Here is a 17,744-nt window from a genome sequence, read left to right as displayed (position 1 = left end):
AGACATTGGATGGTACACATACATTTATTTACCACTTTTAAAACCTATTTTTAAATTACACAAGTATTTTGCTTATACAAGCAATATGCCATCCTTTCTTCTATCTATTGGACTGACAGTAATTTGTTGTTGTGGTATTTCTCAGTGACCAGGGGTGGTCAAAAATAATTTGTGGCCTTTGGGATTATTTTCTGTGGCCTCTGACTGCAATCCGTTGGGATTGTAACTGTGTAAATTTGCACGCCAACACGGTTGATTAATCCAGATGGACACAAAAGGTTTTATGGCAAGATTTTACTTTACTCTTCTTATAATACAAAATATTAGTCTAAGCACAAATTATTAACCATATTTTACACTCAAATCCCGATCTGGTTGATGATTGTAGATTTTGATACAAAGAAAATGGAAAATAAACCCCCCCAAAACTTTAGGTAACTGGTTGCTTGTCTAAACAATTGTGTTCTGGTCTGTCATGATTTTACAGATCCACTTACTTCAAAAGACGGACTACTGTATTTCATTAATGTACTGCATGCTTAGGTTGTTGTTGAGCAGGCAAAACAAAACCATTTTTGTAGTTTTAATGAAGAAAAATTATTTTGTTGCTGGAAAATGCCTTAAACAAAATTGAATGAGTTTAAAAAATATGGACCCTTTTTGGTATCTTAAGCTTTTAACATTCAAAGAGCAAAAAAAAATCCTTTGATTAACTTAATGTCATTCAGTAGTAGTAGTTTTTGGGGAGTTCATTTTTTCACTTGGTGTCTTTACTTTTATTGTCTTATAACTCTCATAAGACACAGTCCTTATTGATGCTACCTAAAGAGTTGATCCATCATTAAAAATAGCAAAATCAGACGAATAATAAACCAAGTAAATATAAATCACATTTTCAATTGATGATTTTATTTTCAAACCTGACTCTGTGTAGAAATAATCACCCCATTAAACATAATTAATTGTGCTACTCTTAGTGGCAACAACTCCTGTCAAGGATTTGCAATAAATGTCATTGAGTTTCTTCCATCACTTTGGAAGGAGTCTGGCCCACTTGACCTTCTCAAATTCAACCTCACTTGAGGATTTTCAACCTACTTGAGGTCACTTCTAAAATTGGTTGATTGCAAAATTGCCATTTTAAAGAGTTTCACATCTTCTAAGCCAATTCAAGCAGGAGTAAGAGCAGTTTTGTGTTGCAGATGTGTTATTCTGGGTAATATTAGCTCATCATTTCCAGTTCATTTAAATCCTGTTAATCCTCAGAAATATGCCCTTCATGAGCTTAGCCTCCGTTTCTTTTCTTGTACCATAATCACAGTCTCTCCTTTACTTTCTGCACCTGTCACAACCCAAAGGAGATGATGGCGTTGAATGAATGGTGCTCACTCTGTGTGAACAAGCCCAGGAAGTGTCTTTCACATTAGAAAAGCTGACATTTGGCTTCTGGCTCTGAGAGAGACTCACCGAGTTTGCCCTGGTGTTTTTCCCTTCAGATGACTAAGCTGTGTTCATGTTATGAGGAGGAACTTGGAATCATCCTGGAGAATGACACAATGAATTGCTCTTCTGTCAATCAGTCACACTGGAAGGCGAGTGTTTTCTGCCGCTAGGTTACACAAAGCAATTAAGGTCAGACACATTCGCCTGTGTTGTTCTGTTGGTCATGACACCATTCAGGTTTGTTTGTTTGCACCAGAAGTTTGTTTTTCTCAAATTTGCTGAAGCTTCTTCTTGACACGTCTTTAGGTATGTTATTATAAATTTTAGTGGAAAAGCGTTAAGTCAGTTATTACCATTTAAAGAGTAGGAGGACAGCGGGTAAGTCGACATTCAGATGGTAGCGGGCCTCATTGGATGTAACTTAGCTAATGTTTTTTTTTTTTTTTTCTTTACTCATCTGCCAGTGAAATTGAAAGCAGTCATTGCCATGGCTAATGGCCTATGAGAGCATCTCATTTGGGCTATGAGTTAATAAATAAATAATACACAATCTGATTTAAGATTGATAAAGGAGTTCAAGCCCAGCTCAGAGAAAGATTCTGACAGCAAATCAGAGCAGTGAGGAGAGATGAACGGTGAGGCCAAATGGGTTCTTGGGTCTTGATTGTTGAAACTTGTTTAGTTTGAGTTAAACTAAAATCATCTTTAAAATGGTTTAATGGTTATATTTTAAACATTTTTGAAACATAAAAATGGTTTTATGTGTTAGTATAAAACCATTTTTACATATGGTTTTATGTTAAAACACAAACCATATCATTGGCTCTATGAAGAAAGCTGTTGCTTTGTTAATTTTACAGTATCAACTGTCTTAAAAACTAGTAGTGCTGCTTAGCAAATCTTGTTGGGTTTGCAGCGTGGCACTGACTAGCACCAATTAGCTTAGCATTAGTAAACCTATCAGTGGTTTTCAACAACTGAGGGTTGGTATAATTTGTGCAGCAGTTAATTAGCTGGACAGTAATGTTCTTCAATCAAACTTTCAGATTAGAACCAGTTAGCCCCATCATACCAGTGACCAGCACAGTTAGCTTCAGTGATTGACAATAATTGTAAACTTAAACTTATGCTTCTTTATTGCCATTGCACAAAGACTCAACAGTAAATTGGCAACAAATTGTTGTTGCTTGGCAACAAGAGTAAACAGAAAAAAGTACTGAATGCCTATAAGTGTAATTATAAATACATATAGAAATATAACAAAGTTACTGGTGCAGGTGAGACAAAAAAATTACCCTATCAGTTATTAGCAGTGTTGTCAAGCCTCGGCAGTTTACTACAACAGACTTTTAAAGTATTTTTTTCCCAGTAAATTGATGAGAAACTATTTTTTTTAGTAAAGTCACAGTAAAAAAATTCCAGTTAAATAAACATAGAAAAATTACACTATTAGTCTGTATCCTATTTCTAAGCTTTAATTTTCTTCAGCTACACTTAAGAAGAAAAATATTTTCCAGGCATTAAGAGGGGCCTGATGAAGTACTTGATATAATGCTTAAGAATTTATGTTTCAAGGAGAACCAGCTCTTATGATACTGCCAGGATAATTAAACATACAAACATTTTTTTATTCTACAATGTAACCTTCTTGTGGCTCAATATTTGCAAACATTCCACTAACTGCACAAACGCTCAGCTGAATTTCATCCCGCCCATTTGAACAAACCAACAGCTTCTCTTGGACAATTTCCTCACATGAACGACTCGCTTCAGCTCCTTCCATGCCATTTCTCTTGTATTGAGGTCAAGACTTTGAATTGGCCATTGCTGAACATTAATGTAATTCTTATCAAGCCATTTTTTGGTTGAGCAACCTCAACATTTAGTGCCATTGTGTTGCTCTCTAACCCACTTTCTGCTCAATTCATAAACAAATTTACTGAGTCTTTTATTGATGGAGAAATACAAAAAGCATTACTCCATCAAGAATAGAAGGCTGTCTTGGCCTAAATGCATAAAGTAAAAAATGAAAATTTAACTGCTGAAGTCACCACAGTTGGACTAGTTTTCCAGCAGGACTGAAATACAGCAGCTGCAGGTTTTAGTAGCAGACTTGGATAATATGAGGTACTTGGATAATATGAGTTATCTCTTAGAATGAATATTATGCTTTAAAATTGTTTTGAATTGTCCGTCCATTTCTATCCATAATAGGTACATCGAAAAAACTTTTTTGAATATTGTGAAAAAGATTAGAAAGTAAAGTATTTTTTTTTTTTAAGTACTAGTTCCTTATATAACGTATTTTTGTAAGTGAACTAATATTTTTTAACTAATATTAAGGATTTGTTGACAAGCTCCTATGTCTTGTTGAAATGTTAGTTGAAAGTTAATTTTGTCTTGTTTCAAGTGTACCACCATATTTGGACTACAAACTAGACCAAAAACACTTGGTAAGATTTTGTGTTTTTCCATAGACTGAAATATTTCCAGCCTGTGTTTCGTCTAATTTTGATGATTGTGGCTTACAGGTAATAAAAACTCAGAGTGCCTCAGAAATTTTGAGATTACTCTCAAAAATTTGAGAAAAAATGTCAAAATTTCACAGCTCTAAAGAACTTTGTTAGTTTTAAAACAACACAGGTGAGTAAATACAGTAAGCCAGTAAGGCCTGTAGGACACTTCACCATTCCCTTTTTTTATTTCCAGAGGGAACTGATGAGGATTCCGTCCTCCTCTTTGATGTCTTCTCTCTGTTTGTGTTCGCTTTAGGATCCAGCGGATTTAAAGCGCGAGGGAAGATGTTTGAAGTCAAATCCACCTCCGGGAAGCTGCTGTTTTCCGCTGATGAGCAGGAGGTGGTGGTCGGCGCAGAGAGACTGCGGGTGATGGGTGAGTGGCCTTCCAAAGCGTCAGTCCAAAAAGATGCTGATTTTTGTCAGCTGGACGAAACATTTTCAAGATGTTGGTTTTAAGGGGCTTTTTGGAGGATGTATCAAGCCAGGGTGGATTAAATGCAAAGCGAAGCTCGCATTAGCATCATAAGGAGAACGAAGTAAAGACCTCAGATCTCATGTTCGAGTTGACAACCTGCAAAGTGCGGATAGAGGAGGATTTTTTTTTAAGCTTTTTCTCAGAGGGAGGAAATTTAAGCAGCGATAGCGAGGAGCTCATATTTCCAGCAGGACTCTGGGGGAGAGGAGGTGACATGTAGTCCTTTAGACAAACGAGTTTTGCGCTTATGACGGGAGATAAGAAGTGACAGAGCTATTTTAACTGGACAGCCTCCGAGCGACGGAGACGTGACAAGTGATTTCCTGTGTGAGCAGAGAGAGGTGCAGCGAGAACAGTGAGGAGGTGCAAACAAAGCATCTGCATACAATTAAAGCTGCAACAAAGACGGTCCCGCGGCGTGATGGGAAACATAATCTGCCTGCAGGAGTTGACAGATTTAATGTTGGCTTTCTCTGTTTCGCAGGGCCGTGTCACGAGATTTCAGCATTAAATTAAATGGAAATTATGAAATTTGTTTGACAGTGAGGCTCAGCGTGAGGGTTATTACCAAGCCGCTGCTGAAATTACCATTTTCTGGGTCTGGAGGAAGAGGGGGAAATTTATGCAGCCGGGGACCTCGGGAGGTCAGATATTCGACCAGGGAAGCTGAATAGATGATATGCTAAGTGGATGGATTTGCTAAGCAATGAGTTCACAGCCGGAACAGCCATCCAGTGTCTTCACAAAGTCAATGGAGATTTCCAACAGCAAATTATTCCTTCTAAGCTACCTGCATAGTTTATTTCTCTGCAGACATTTAGATGCATCTTCACTGAGCTTTATTAAGCAACCTGTTGCACATCTCACTCCAGGATGGAGTGATTATACAAGTCAAGTTTATTTGTAGAACATTGCAGCAACAAGGCAGTTCAAAGTGCTTTACGCCATAAAACATAATATAACAACCAATTATGAAGCAGCGATAAACATTATATTTTGCCAAATGTCATTATTGTAATCATCAAGACTATAATTATATAACTGATCATCAAAGGCATCGCTAAACAGGTGGGTTTTTAGCCTTGATTTAACCAAATGCACCAAATTTGTGGTGCATAGAAGCTGAATGCTACTTCTCCATGTTTGGTTCTGGTTCTGGAGATGCAGAGCAGAACCAGAACCAGAAGATCTCAGAGGTCTGGAAGATTGATACAAGAACAACAGGCATTAGTCTGCCTTTGCACAAAGTTAATACAATTGTGAGTTTTTTTTCTACATAGGCAAAAAATTTAATCTACTATATCTGGCCCTCACAGGTGTTAGGAACCACAGCGAATACTTGAGACGCCAAATAAAATGTCAATAACTGCCTATTTCAATAATTCAAACATCAAATATACCTCAATATGCATTAATTCACACAGTGGAAAGAAAACCATATTAGCACTACCATTAGCTATGCTACGTTAGCTCTGCTATGTTAGTTCTGCTGAGTTGGTTCTGATTTTTTTTTTTTTTTTTTTTTTTTTTTTTCCTTTTTTTTTGGGTTGATTCATTGCCTGTTTTGACAGCTGTTTCCTCTGTTTCTGGTTGCTGAGAAGCTGGAATGGTTAATGTACTTATTTTTTTAATGGTTATGATGCATAACCGTGGCAACAATGTATCTGTTTTATAACCAGGAGCAGCTGAGTAGCATTTCAAAAGCTCAACTAATATCTGAACTATGATCCCCATGCCCCAAAGGAATTAAAAAGGAGGCTTTGAGGATGCAGAGACGTTTCATTTTGAGCAAACCTTAAAAATTTTGCAAAAAAGAAAACGCAAAGTAGGTGTGTTTCCATCTGCTGGAATCAACCAGGTAATTTAGTCAAATATTGACGTTATGCATGGCTTTAATAGCAGAAAGTAAAGGGTGTAAATTAGCTTGGATCAAACACCTCAGAAAAATAGAAAAAGTCTTTAAAATTTCTCTAATTTTGTGCCTCTGGTGAGGCAGAGAACCACCAGTTTTCCATCTCCCATTTAGCACATTAACTTTATCAGAAAAGCTATAAGCCACCTCAAGTGAGCATTAAAAAATTTACATCAACCTTTTCCAATGTGATACTTCAAAAGGGAATAAAAAATATAAAATAGAATAAAAAAAACATTGATGAAAACACAGCTACAGTAGCTTTTTCTATGAGAGAATGAACCACACATCTGTAATTCATCTCCCAGAGCCTGCTAGGACATTATGCGATGTCGCTGAACAAGAAAAGTGCATTTTTCCTTTTTATCCACCAAAACGTGACTTGGGGTTTGTCTGTTGAAGGGACATGGGAAGGTGCAGCAGGAGACCGGAGAGAGCGTTAGCAGGAAGAAGTGCAGGGAAGCGTGAAAGGAGTAAAAAGGAAAAAGCTGCTCATTGGGGTCAAGTTAAATGCAAGGGGAGCCAGGTTCAGGATAATGTTTTGTTTTTAAAAGATCAACTCTGACTCACACTTTCCTAGTTATGACTGAAACTCTTCCAAGCAAGCTGAAATTAGCTTGATTAGTGTCAACTGGACGTTAGTTTCTGAAACTAAGCACAAATCCCAACATCTGTAATCGTAGAATTCTCTAAACGTCTTGTCTGTTGAGGAAGTGATGGAGTTTTGTTGCATTGCAGGACAACTTGACACACAAGGGTGCCACTGTGTATCACTGTGACATCTGGACAAGCTCAACCAGAAACTGTTCCACCAGATGAGACGCAGACAGTGCAGCTTGAGCACTACATGAAAATGACTTCACTCGTTTAGAGAGTTATCATGTAGCTGCTGTTCACTGCAGTTTAATGAGCGGAAGAAGGTAAAACTACAGAAAGGGATGATGCAACGAGGATCAGTCAGGTTGATATCTGGACTTTGACTGGGCCAATCTTGATTCTGGTTCCTTTCCTGTAATTCTGTCATAGATTACACCGTGTTCCAAATTATAATGCAAATGATATTTTCTCAGATTTTCTTAAATGGTCAATGCAAATGATGGTCGGTATAATTTTTAAGTTATGAACAATTACAGTATAAATCAAATTTTACTGAACAAAGCTCCCAGTGAGAACAGTATTTTTGTCAAAAATAAAAAACTCAAAATGCACTATTCCAAATTATTATGCACAGCAGATTTTCTAAACATTTTATGAATTATAAAGAACTGCAAACGGTCATTCATTGAATGTGCTGCATTAAGTGGTCACGTACTAAAATCAAAAGCTAATTCAATGTAAAACATCTTAACAGGGGCTGTGCAGTTGGTAGAGCTGTTGCCTTGCAGCAAGAAGGTTCTGGGTTCGATTCCCAGCCCGGGTCTTTCTACATGGAGTTTGCATGTTCTCCCTGTGCATGTGTGGGTTTTCTCCGGGTTCTCCGGCTTCCTCCCACAGTCCAAAAACATGACTGTTAGGTTAATTGGTCTCTCTAAATTCTCCCTAGGAGTGAGAGAGTGTGTGCATGGTTGTTTGTCCTGTCTGTCTCTGTGTTGCCCTGCGACAGACTGGTGACCTGTCCAGGGTGACCCCGCATCTCGCCTGGAATGTTAGCTGGAGAGGCACCAGCAACCCTCCCGACCCCACTAAGGGACAAGGGTGTTAGAAAATGAATGGACGGACTGACCGGACGGACATCTTAATAGACCGAGTTTCATGTTAACATAGGACCCCTTCTTTGATATCACCTGCACAATTCTTGCTTACATTGAACTTGTGAGTTTGTGGATAGTGTCTGCTTTAATTTCTTTGCAGGATGTCAGAATACCTTCCCAGAGCTGCTGTTTTAATATGAACTGCATCCCACCCTCAGATTTTCTGCTTGAGGATACTCCAAAGGTTCTCAATAACGTTGAGGTCAGAGGAGGATAGTGACCACACCATGAGTTTCTCCCCTTTTATGCCCATAGCAGCCAATGACACAGTGGTATTCCTTGCAGCTTTCATTGTCATGCATGAATATGGTTTTGCTACTGAAAAAGCAAAACCATGGTTCTTTTTGAACCATGAAAGAAAGTGATCAGTCAGAAAGTCCACATACTTTGCTGAGGTAATTTTCACACCTTGGGGGACTCTGAAGGGGCCGACCAGCTCTCTCCCCATGATTTCAGCCCAAAACATGACTCCACCACCTCCTTGCTGACGTCACAGCCGTGTTGGGATATGCTGGCCATCCACCACCAATCCACTACTGCGTCCATCTGGACCATCCAGGGTTGCACAGCAGTCATCAGTGAACAAGTCTGTTTGAAAATTAATCTTCATGTATGGCTGGGCCCACTGCGACTATTTCTGCTTGTGAGCACTGGTTAGGGGTGGCCGAATAGTAGGTTCATGCACCGCAAGCCTCTGGAGGATCCTACACCTTGAGGTTCCAGAGGCACCAGCAGCTTCAAATAACTGTTTGCTGCTTTGTAAGGGCAACAGCTGCTATCTTAATCTGATGAATCTGTCTAACAGAAACCTTCCTCATAACGCCTTTATCTGCACAAACCCATCTCTGTTCTGAATCAGCCACAAATGTCTTCACAGTATAATAACGCTTCAGTTTTCGTTAAATATCTAATGTTTTCATACCTTGTCATATGGCACTACACTATCTGATGATTTTTGTCAGCAGAGAGATCTTTTCTCTTTCCAATATTGCTTGAAACCTGTGGCCTGCTTAATAATGTGGAACATCCTTCTTAAGTAGATTTCCTTTAATTGAGCTCACCAGACAAACTAATCAACCTAGATCTCTGAAATTAATTATAGTGATTCAAAGAGCTCTGACACACAATACCATCTATAAATTTAATAGCACAACAACAAATTTAATCTTTATGACACTTAAATCGAATTTGAATAATAATTTGGAACACGGTGTAGTGTTTGCTGTCAGACCCATCATATTTGACATTAAAATGTGATTGTTTATGTTTCCTTTGGAGTAATGGCTTCTTCCTCGCTGACTGGCCTTTCAGTCCGTGATGGTAAATGACATGTTTCACTGTCAATAATAACTGTTGCTGCAGCATCTTCAGTAGGTCTATGGCTTTTGTTCTTGAGTTGACTTACATGTTTCAAGACACAGGCATTCCTCCAATTAACTCAAAAACATCAGTTAACCTATCAGAAGTATCCAAAGCAATGACATCATCACCTGGACATTTTCAAATTGTTTAAAGAGGCAGGAATTTTTCTGTAAACTGTAAATAAGAGAATGAACCCGAATAAATCAGATAATGTGAAGGACATAAAAAAAATAAGGTTTGTATAAACTTGTTGTAAGGAAATCCTTTAAGAGCATTGTGGAAGGGCTGAGTTATTTCTTCTGTGATCTTCTTTGTCTTGCACAGCAGGTTGTTTTGTGAAGGAGCTTAAATCACCCGCAGTGAGGATAATTAAATTAAATCAAGTTTATTCATGAAGCATGTTTAAAACAACCAGAGAACGAAAACACAAGATAAACTGATTAAAACCATGCAAATTAGAAACATCAGACTGTTTATATAATTTAACAACTCTAAATATACAGTGCCACAGAAAGTATTCACACCCTTTATCTATATCATTACATTATACTTTACAAACTGTAAAAATGTCGGTGATATGAGCTTTTATTGGGATCTGATGTCTTAATATGAATCTGTAAAAATCCAGTGCAAATATTTGCCTTTTAGATTAAGTTATACCCCAGGGTGTAACTTAATCTCTGTATGAATCCAGCTGTTCTCTGAAGGCCACACAGGTTTATTTGTGAAGATTAGTCAGCAAACAACATGATGAAGATCAAGTCAGGGATAGATTACAAAATAATCCAAACTTTGAACGTCTCAAAAATTCAATCCATCATTATAAACCTGAAGAAGTTTGGAAGAAAAGTAAACCAACCAAAACTTGGATGTCCACCCAAACTGGCAAATAAGGAGAGCATCAATCAGACAATGCTTAGTCTTTGAACTGAAGATAGTTTGATTGTTGAACATTTAGTCAATTATGGCTACGTTAAGGGAAGACAAAAACTAAACTAGGGCTGCTCAAGTCCAGTCCTCAAAGGCAATTTTTTTTGTGATTCTTTATCTACAAGTTGCATGATAGTATCTCTCCATGACTAGGCTCTGGCATCTAAAAGCAATGTTTGCTATCATGTCCAACATTACTGAACTTAACAGAGTATAAAAGTCAATAAAAATTAGACCCAGTATCCCTGACATTCACCTCCATGTAAGCAATTACTCCTCCACTTCATCTACATTCATCGCCACCTTTCCAGCCTGACAGAGTCACAGTTCATTACTGTCAGACCCCTCGCTGAAGGGATCCTCCCTGCAGACGGCGGCGCAGATGGGAGACAACAGGACCGGTGGCGTTCTGAGCCGGGTCATGGAAAGGTGCACTGCTTCTTGCAGTATTTATTTCAAAGTCAAAACAGTGTGTCATTCCACCATCTCAGGAACTTTTTTATGCATAAAGCCCTGCAAGAGAGAAAGGAAAACAAATTTATCTGTTTGGAGAAACTCAAACTGGCTCAAGGTTTCATTTCTAACTTCATTCTGGAAAAGCATTTAGAGGAAACTTATTTTCTAGTTTTCTGAATTGTTTTCAGTATCATCCAGCCATAATTACAAGAAATGGAGGATTGAAATGTTTAACTCTATGTGTAATGGTCTAAATCGACTTCTTTGAGCGCTTTTGTAGAGCAGTGTTTTTGTTTTTTGAAGAGTTACTTTGATACAGTTTAAAATTTTCTCACAATAGCTGCGCTTCTATTACAAATGTGCACAAAACTTTGGTGATCTTCTGTTACTGTTTAAAAACATTCAATAATAGAAACTTAAAATCAGGGGACATGTCATTACAGAGCCCATTGTTCCCTTCCCCTCCAATAAAACGTATTATCATCCTCTCCGTATATCTTTAATTGGCCCAACTGAGGTCATTGGAAATCCATGAGGCTGCTGTCAGTGGCTGCTGGAGCTATTTGCAGTGCAGTCAGATCCACTAACAGACTCCCAGCAGGACAGAGACGCTGGTGAACCAACATGTAGAGAGAACAATGAATAATTCCTTAAATATCTTCTCTGGGTTGTTTCTGAGAAGTCTGGCTGCAGACGGTTTGGTTTTAATCTACGGCGTCAACAGTAAGTGTTTCTGTTATGGGCAATGTGGGCAGCTGCCCAGGGCAGCTTCGCGTCTAGGGCGGCATGGGCTTTGTTGTTTGGGTTTAGGATGACATTGGGTTTTCAACAAAAAATACTACACTTTTGAAGGTTGAAATTCTTATAAAGTTAAACTACAATATATTTGGGCCTACTGTGTGGATTCTGTGAGCCACATGTATCGATTGTCTACATTTCTTGTGACAAATTCCTTCATTTCCCACAATCTGAATGGATATTTGCAAGCTTGATGAGTTGGAGGGGGCCTAGGCCTTAAAACTATGATTACTCATTTCTATGAATTTGTAATGTAACATGAACTGTGTTAAAGAGCTGTTAACTGGAAGAGGTGTTGCTTGGTCTCCATTTCTGAATATTTCACAAATTGGAAATATGTAGGCCCGTTTGTTTTTATTTTATTTGTTAGCTGTTTGCTATGTTAGCATAAAAGCCTCTTAATCACTTCACATTAACTGGGAAAGTTATGTTAGCCTGCTGTAACAATTTCAAATAAGAATGCACCTGATGACCAATATTTACAAATATCATATATTTCTTTACACTTTTGACACTGTCAATGCGACATCACAACCTCTTTCCTCTGATTGACACCCAATAAACCTGTACTGCAGCACATCTCCATGTTTTTCAAATAAGATATTTAAAGAAATTGTGCCTGTGCTGGCTAATGGAAATTTAAATGATGTCATGATTGGTTTAAAAAGCAGCAGAGGGGGAACCTCTAGGTGTCAAAGCTCAGACCATCGTGTGTCACATGATGGTTCAAAAACTACCTAATTAAAGGTATGTTTACCTTTTGTTTTTTACCAGAGTTACTTATCTTTTTAACAATGCAAGACATAATTATCAACCTAAAACAATCTATGTATGTAAAGAAATATAATTTTAAATCTTATCTAAAATGCATGTTTGGTTTTATAGGTGACCTATTATGCCACCTTAAACTGGTTAGGAGAGGTCTATAGGTGATACAAAACATACATGTTGATTAGCTTCATGCAGCGAGACAGAGTAAGAACAGTCATAGTTCATATTTGAGCATTGTTTACTGTTAGGGCGTTGTCTTAATTTCTATGTTTAATGGTGCAGTCGGTGGTGGTTTCTGACATGGACAATATGGGTAAACGCCCAGGGTGTTATCTCTTTGGGGTGGCATGAGACCTCTGAATTATGGCACAGAGATGGGACCAAAGCAGAATAAAGAGTTTGAGTTGATAATGATATTGATTAAATTTATTTAATAGAATCACAAATATAAATATACATCTCAGAGAGTAAACACAATAAAAACATGCTTTATATGCAGCATTATTCTTTAAAACGGTACATTACTGATGTTTTAAAATTAAATACAATAGGTACATTTAATGATATTGTATTAGTCATTAGGTGATACATTCAGCAGACTTTTACTTTTAATACTTCAAGTAATTTTAAAAGTCAATACTTTTGTACTTTTACTCTAGTAAAAATGTTAAGGTGGTACTTTTATTTTTACTAGAGTTTATTTTTGCCTGCTTATTTGTACTTTTACTTTTGTACGTACTTCCTCCACCACTGGTAGAGACACACATTCAAAATGTGCATTTTGCATAACTAGTCCCCTTTAAAGTCCTAAAATTGTAAAATAAAATAAAAAAACACCCTGAACCAGTCACAACCTGTGCATTTTTATTCTGCTACAGTTGTTGCCAAATCTGTTTCCAACGAGTTAAATAAAACTGCAGCGCAGCAGAGGTTTTGGAGTCACTGGGTCAGCCGATATTCCCTCAACAAATTTTCCTGCGAGCTGCATCCCGCTCAGTCCCGCCTCGAATCAGACTCCAACTCCGGAATAAGCACTGCTCACTGAGGCGGTGCGTGCCTCTGGTTTTCCCCTCAGAGCTTAGAGAGGGAACTGCAGCGCAGCCGACTGTACTGATAAATACAGTACAGAGCTCGGAGCGCAGAGCAGGAGCGGCCAGAGGTGCTTAAATTTTATGGGCAGGGAGCAAAGACAAGAGTCGGCTTAGCAGCGAGGATTAGAGTCATGTTAACATCCCAGGTTCACAGGAAAGAAGGCGGGCAGGCAGCTCTCTAGGTAGCAAAGAAATATATTTTTTTTTTTATTATCTGATTGAATGGAGTTTAGTGAGAATGAAAAAATTTGAGATTATCAACTTTTTTCCTGTTTACAATCGAGTAAATGTTGGAGCACCATGAGAATGCTCCAATATTTTACAAATCCTCGTTTTTAGTTTTTTTGCATCAAATTTTCCATTTAGATTTTCTGAATATATTCTCCATCAGACAGACGTCTGGGCTTTGTCTAGACCATTCTAGAACATCTTCCTTGTTATCTTCAAACCATTTCTGTGTAGTTTTACCTTCACTTGGTTCAGATTCTGTAAAGAGAAGAAATATCCTGTGAAGCACCTTTTGCTTTCGGATTATTAATCGGATAATCAAAAAAAAATATAATCAATAGATCAGCCCTACACTGCAAAAATAGAAAAACCTTACCAAGTGTTAGTTCCACTGGCAGAATATTTAACTTGAATTATTTCCATCTTTTAGTAGATATATAGTATTGCACAAAAGCTCCAAACGGTTTAATGAATGAGAATCTTCCTATTTTTTATCCAATTAATCAATTAATCATCAGGATTAATTGTCAAAATAATCCATAGAATGATCAATTACTAAAATAATCGTTAGTTGCAGCCCTAGTTTGCAGGATTGTTTTTGGTAATTCGTTTCTCAATAAAAGCCAACTTTTGTTGATTGATTGATCTGAAAAAGCAATAAAAGGGTAAAACATCCAAAGGGGATAGATATTTTTCATAGGTGTTTCATAGGTTTTTCAAAGCTTTCAGAAGGAAACTAATTGTGCTGTGAGGAGAAATATGTTTCTGAACCAGGAGTAAACAGAGAAAACCCGTCCCTCCTGTATTCCCTCTGTGTTTGGAGGACTTGTAATTCCCCACCTTCTGTTGTTTTCTAGTCGTTGAGAGCGTCTCCATTCTTCTCTTCCTTCATCTCACACCTGCATGGGCTCTCTCCCACTGACACAAAGCAAAACACACATGATGCCTTCATGGTAATGAAGACTCGCCAAATTGATCTGGAGGGCCCCAGAAAATAACAACACTGCCTTATTTTCTTTCCCTTTTTTGTTGTAATTATAATCAAACTCCTTTCATTACCTTCAATTATGTGGCTCTGAAGTCTGGCTGAAAATGTATTCAGGCTCTGATAATAGAGCAGGGCCGGCTGCAGGGGGAAAACCGAGGTGAGAAGAGGGGGGGAGGTAATTGGAAGAGTGTTTTTACTCCCACCGTATGGTACGTGTTATCAGCCATCCCTGAGCTTTGATGCACTCGCTAAGTAATCACCGCTCCACATTACGGAGCTCATTCTCTTTCATGTTCTGCAAAAGCAAATGAAAGATCCTCGTGTGATCACAGAGAGGATTTCGTCCAAATATAAGACTTCTTCGTCTGAGATCAGAGTCGGAACGAAAACCAAAGATCAATGGTTTTTATGCTCAGATGAGAAAACAGGAAGTTATGTATGCAGAACAAACAAGTCGTTTAGTCGGTGTGTCAGGAAGTAAGTATTTATGTGTTAGAAACTCTGAATGAGCAGAACATGACTGGTTTAATTGGAGTAAAAATGAACTTCTTTGGGAAAGCTGCTGGATGTTTCCACCAATAACCCGGCAATGTTTAATGCATTTCTTCTATCTTCGAAAGATACAGCTAATATTTTCCAACTAATGACACTTGAAGGTTCTCCAATGTAGGAACCTATGAATAAGATCACAAAACATGTTCTTTAGTTATCCTTGATTTATTTTCTTATTCTTTGTTCCGGCATGATTTTTGTTTCCCCTTCTCTTTCCCACTTCTACCCAAAATATCTGTGTGACCGTAGATAAAGTCAAACAAGCAATAATAAAGAAAAAGAAAATATTAATTCTGAAAACCAGGAAATATCAATAAGATGAAGAAAAAAACCCACCGCTTGGTTATGTTCTGTTTTGTATTTGTCTTAATGGCAGCCATTTTAATGTATTTCCCTTTTTTATTTATTTTGTTGTTTGTTCTCTTGTGTAATTGGTTATTTGTTACTTTATAGATCAGTACCTCTGTTAGTCTTTTTTGTATGAAAGAAAAAGTGAATATCCTGTGTTAATACACACAAAAAAGATTTAATTACTGAATTTAACTTTAACTTTCCATTGAGAAGATCTGAACCTACTACTAAAACAAATCAGTTTTAGCCAAGTGCTAGAGGAGAACGGATGAGTTTTAAGGGTATTTTCACACTTGATATTCCGGTAAACTTGGTTCGATTGAGGACCAAAACTGCAACATGTTAAAGTTTCAGTTTCTGCAGTTCGATTTCACACTGCACTGTGTTCAAACCAACCAAACCCTTTAAAAAACCTGTTCACACCTCCTCTCTTGTAGTGGCCTAAAACCTCTGAAAGAAACGACACAAAAACTAAGCAAATGCCTTTTCAGAAAATGTAAACAAAAATGGAGTGCTGTCAAATTTGAACTGTTTTAGGATTTATCTTTTGTTGTTGGCAAAATGGCCTTGAGCCATTTCTACTACTATCGCTAGATACGTGTTTGTTTTTGTTGTATTTACCCAGAATTCCCTGCACTGTAGTCCACTTCCTGCTTTTGGAGTGGTCTCCGGTCCTCTTGGCGTTCACATATGCATTTGAACCGCACCAGAGTTCATTGCAACCAGTCTGAGACGTAGGTTTTTAAGCAGACCAGAGTTCATCTTTTGGTTCCCATCAGAGGTTGATTATGCATTCAATCCTCCGTAAACAAACCAGAATATCTAGACACATGAACTATACAGGACTGGTGTGAATGAATCCTTGATCAACATGTGATGAAAGAAAATCTTAAAATGTGTTCTGTAACTTTTTTATTTAGTCTCAAAACAACTCAGAAGTTTGTAAGCAAGTTTCAGAAGATGAATATTTCAGGTCCTGTTTATGCCCGCTCCTCTCAACTTTAGTATTAAATAAATTTCTCCCTTGCTGTTGATGTGACGTCTCATCACTGCAGCTGTTTTAGCTGAAATGTGTCAACATCTGCCCGTCCCGCTCAGGACTCCTTAAAAACCCGTCTGAGGACATTCTGGGTTTCAATTTGCAGATGGATGAAAACAATTCCTTCCTCTTTTACAACCTTGCTGTATCACGTAACACTCTGAAGTGAGAGAGTGAAACCGAAAAAATCCCATTAAATATTAATTTATGCATTTTGGAGGAGAAAGAGAGGCTTCCTTAAAAGGGTCCAAATGAATTTTTTAGAAGTGTGATTTTATAAACTACTTTAAAGCTCAGTAGATATTATTTAGAACAAAGGATCAAATTAAATTTTTTGGTTAAGTTTTAAGTTTTGTCATTGTAGTTACCTGTTGAGGATATTAGCTATAAATTCAGTTTGATTAATTTACAAAAGTGTGGAAAAATATTTGTCCCCCTATAGATTTCTTCAGTTTTTAGTGTGACTAACCTCAATTTTTGGTTTACTGTATTTTCCGGACTAAAGAGCGCACCACACTATAAGTTGCACCCAGAAAGTAAAAAAAAAAAAAAAAAAAACTGGAAAAAAACATATAAAAACAGCACCGGGCTATAAGCCACTGGTATCTCCGCCGCTCTCGGTTTTCCACAAAGAAATCTGCTATTAAGGAAGCAGCCGTGCATCTCCATCACTGAACTATGGATTTGTTCACGCTGAGCTTACGTGCAGTGGCTCTATTTCCCTCCTGTACTGCCAGATCTTTACCCCTCCATTTAAAAGCTGCATCATACGAATTTCTTCATGTGGTTTCCATGATGAGGGGGTATGAGTTTCAATAAATTTCTCTGTCATGCCTGCTGCTAGCATACATTTGTTCTAAACTAAAATTCGCACTTCTTTGATTTACAATTTTGTCTTCCAATGATTCACTTCCTGCTAAAGGTCTACAGCTTCCCTAGCCTTTGAAGAAAAATCTACAGAAGAGCCGCACCGAGCTGTAAGCCGCATGGTTCAAAGCGTGGGAGAAAATTAGCGGCTTATAGTCCGAAAAATACGCTAGTTTCACTTCCCTTTCCATGGCTGCATTGCTGCCACAAT

General features: G+C 37.8%; 1 protein-coding gene across 2 annotated transcripts in view; it reads left to right on the top strand.

Annotated features, from left to right (window-relative positions):
* Window positions 1-17,744, top strand: part of sgcd (sarcoglycan, delta (dystrophin-associated glycoprotein)) — a 173,889-nt gene that overhangs the window by 108,247 nt on the left and 47,898 nt on the right. For both annotated transcript variants that reach the window (XM_015048904.1, XM_015048903.1), the window contains one exon: window positions 4,216-4,335. In XM_015048904.1, the coding sequence (XP_014904390.1) occupies window positions 4,216-4,335 (120 nt within the window). The remainder of the gene's footprint in view (window positions 1-4,215; window positions 4,336-17,744) is intronic.

This window comes from Poecilia latipinna, unplaced genomic scaffold, assembly GCF_001443285.1.
Source record: "Poecilia latipinna isolate Pla-1442-1.1 unplaced genomic scaffold, P_latipinna-1.0 Scaffold911, whole genome shotgun sequence".
Taxonomy (NCBI): Eukaryota; Metazoa; Chordata; class Actinopteri; order Cyprinodontiformes; family Poeciliidae; genus Poecilia; species Poecilia latipinna.
This window is presented reverse-complemented; position numbering and strand designations above follow the sequence as displayed.